This window comes from Fukomys damarensis, unplaced genomic scaffold (genome assembly GCF_012274545.1).
Source record: "Fukomys damarensis isolate Sample0158 unplaced genomic scaffold, DMR_v1.0_HiC HiC_scaffold_7307, whole genome shotgun sequence".
In the NCBI taxonomy this organism is placed as follows: Eukaryota; Metazoa; Chordata; class Mammalia; order Rodentia; family Bathyergidae; genus Fukomys; species Fukomys damarensis.
In genome coordinates, this window is record NW_022908219.1 from 1 (window position 1) to 1,072 (window position 1,072).

A 1,072-nucleotide genomic window follows, 5' to 3' on the forward strand; every position below is an offset into this window, starting at 1 on the left:
AGGGCAAAAAAGCATTCCACTCTCCCACTCTCTAAATAGGAGTGATTTTCAACATTGGAATTTAATCCAAAAGCTGGATTTATGCTCCATTGACAGTTTTCAACAGGGAAGGGAAACATAATAGTAAAGCACAAGTTGTACTTTACTATAGTGTCAATGTAATTCATAATTACAAACTTTATAGATGCAAATTATAAAGCAGTGTAAATTATAATAATAGATTTGTTTTCACTGTCATTTGGCTCTTTTCAGATCTTCTATATCAAACCAAAACAAAAAAAGCACAAGAAATGAAATTGTGTAGCTTAGAATGTATATAAATCGAATTGAACGTAAGAAATAATACATAACATCTAGGCAAAGAGTTCAAACTCTGTGCAATAACCATTTATACAGCAGGCTTCTAATCAGCAATTTTCCTGAGCTTCAGCAATCCGTGTGTTTTGGAGGAGGGCGCTTCTGAGCCAACATTCTATCCACCTGTGCCTCCTGTGGTGCTCTTCCTCAAAACCCGGTGGAAGGCACCCTGCACCTGCGTGTTCCGCAGGCTGTAGATGATGGGGTTCAGCACTGGGTTAAAGAGACTGTGAAACAGTGACAGCATCTTCTCCTGCTCCTCTCGTTGATTAGACTCTGGAGCCATATAAACCAGCACGGCTATACCGAAGAAGAGCCCGACCACACAGAGGTGGGAGGAACACGTGGAGAAGGCCTTCATGCGGCCCTCCTTAGACTGGATCTTCAAAATGGCCCAGAGGATGTTCACATAGGAGACAAGCATTAAGGAGAGGGGCCCGACTAGGACAAAAACACAGGCTGCCAGGATGACCACTTGGTTGAGCAGAGTGTCAGCACAGGCTAGTTTGAGGACAGCCAGGATTTCACAGAAGAGGTGGTTCACTTCCTGGGGCCCACAAAAGGGCAGCCTCAGCAGGAGAATCGCATGTACCATAGAAAGGATAAATCCAAAGGACCAGGAAGTGACAGCAAGGGCCATGCACACTCTCCAGCTCATGATGACAGTGTAATGGAGGGGGTGGCAGATGGCCACATACCGGTCATAAGACATTGC

At 44.6% G+C, this 1,072-nt stretch overlaps 1 protein-coding gene across 1 annotated transcript; it reads right to left on the minus strand.

Moving 5' to 3' along the window:
- Positions 1–368: 368 nt before the first annotated feature.
- On the minus strand, positions 369–1,069 carry LOC104858064 (olfactory receptor 2A2). Its single transcript, XM_010618198.2, has one exon. It carries the CDS (start codon positions 1,067–1,069, stop codon positions 473–475), a length of 597 nt encoding a protein of 198 aa, XP_010616500.1. The 3' UTR covers positions 369–472.
- Positions 1,070–1,072: the final 3 nt, after the last annotated feature.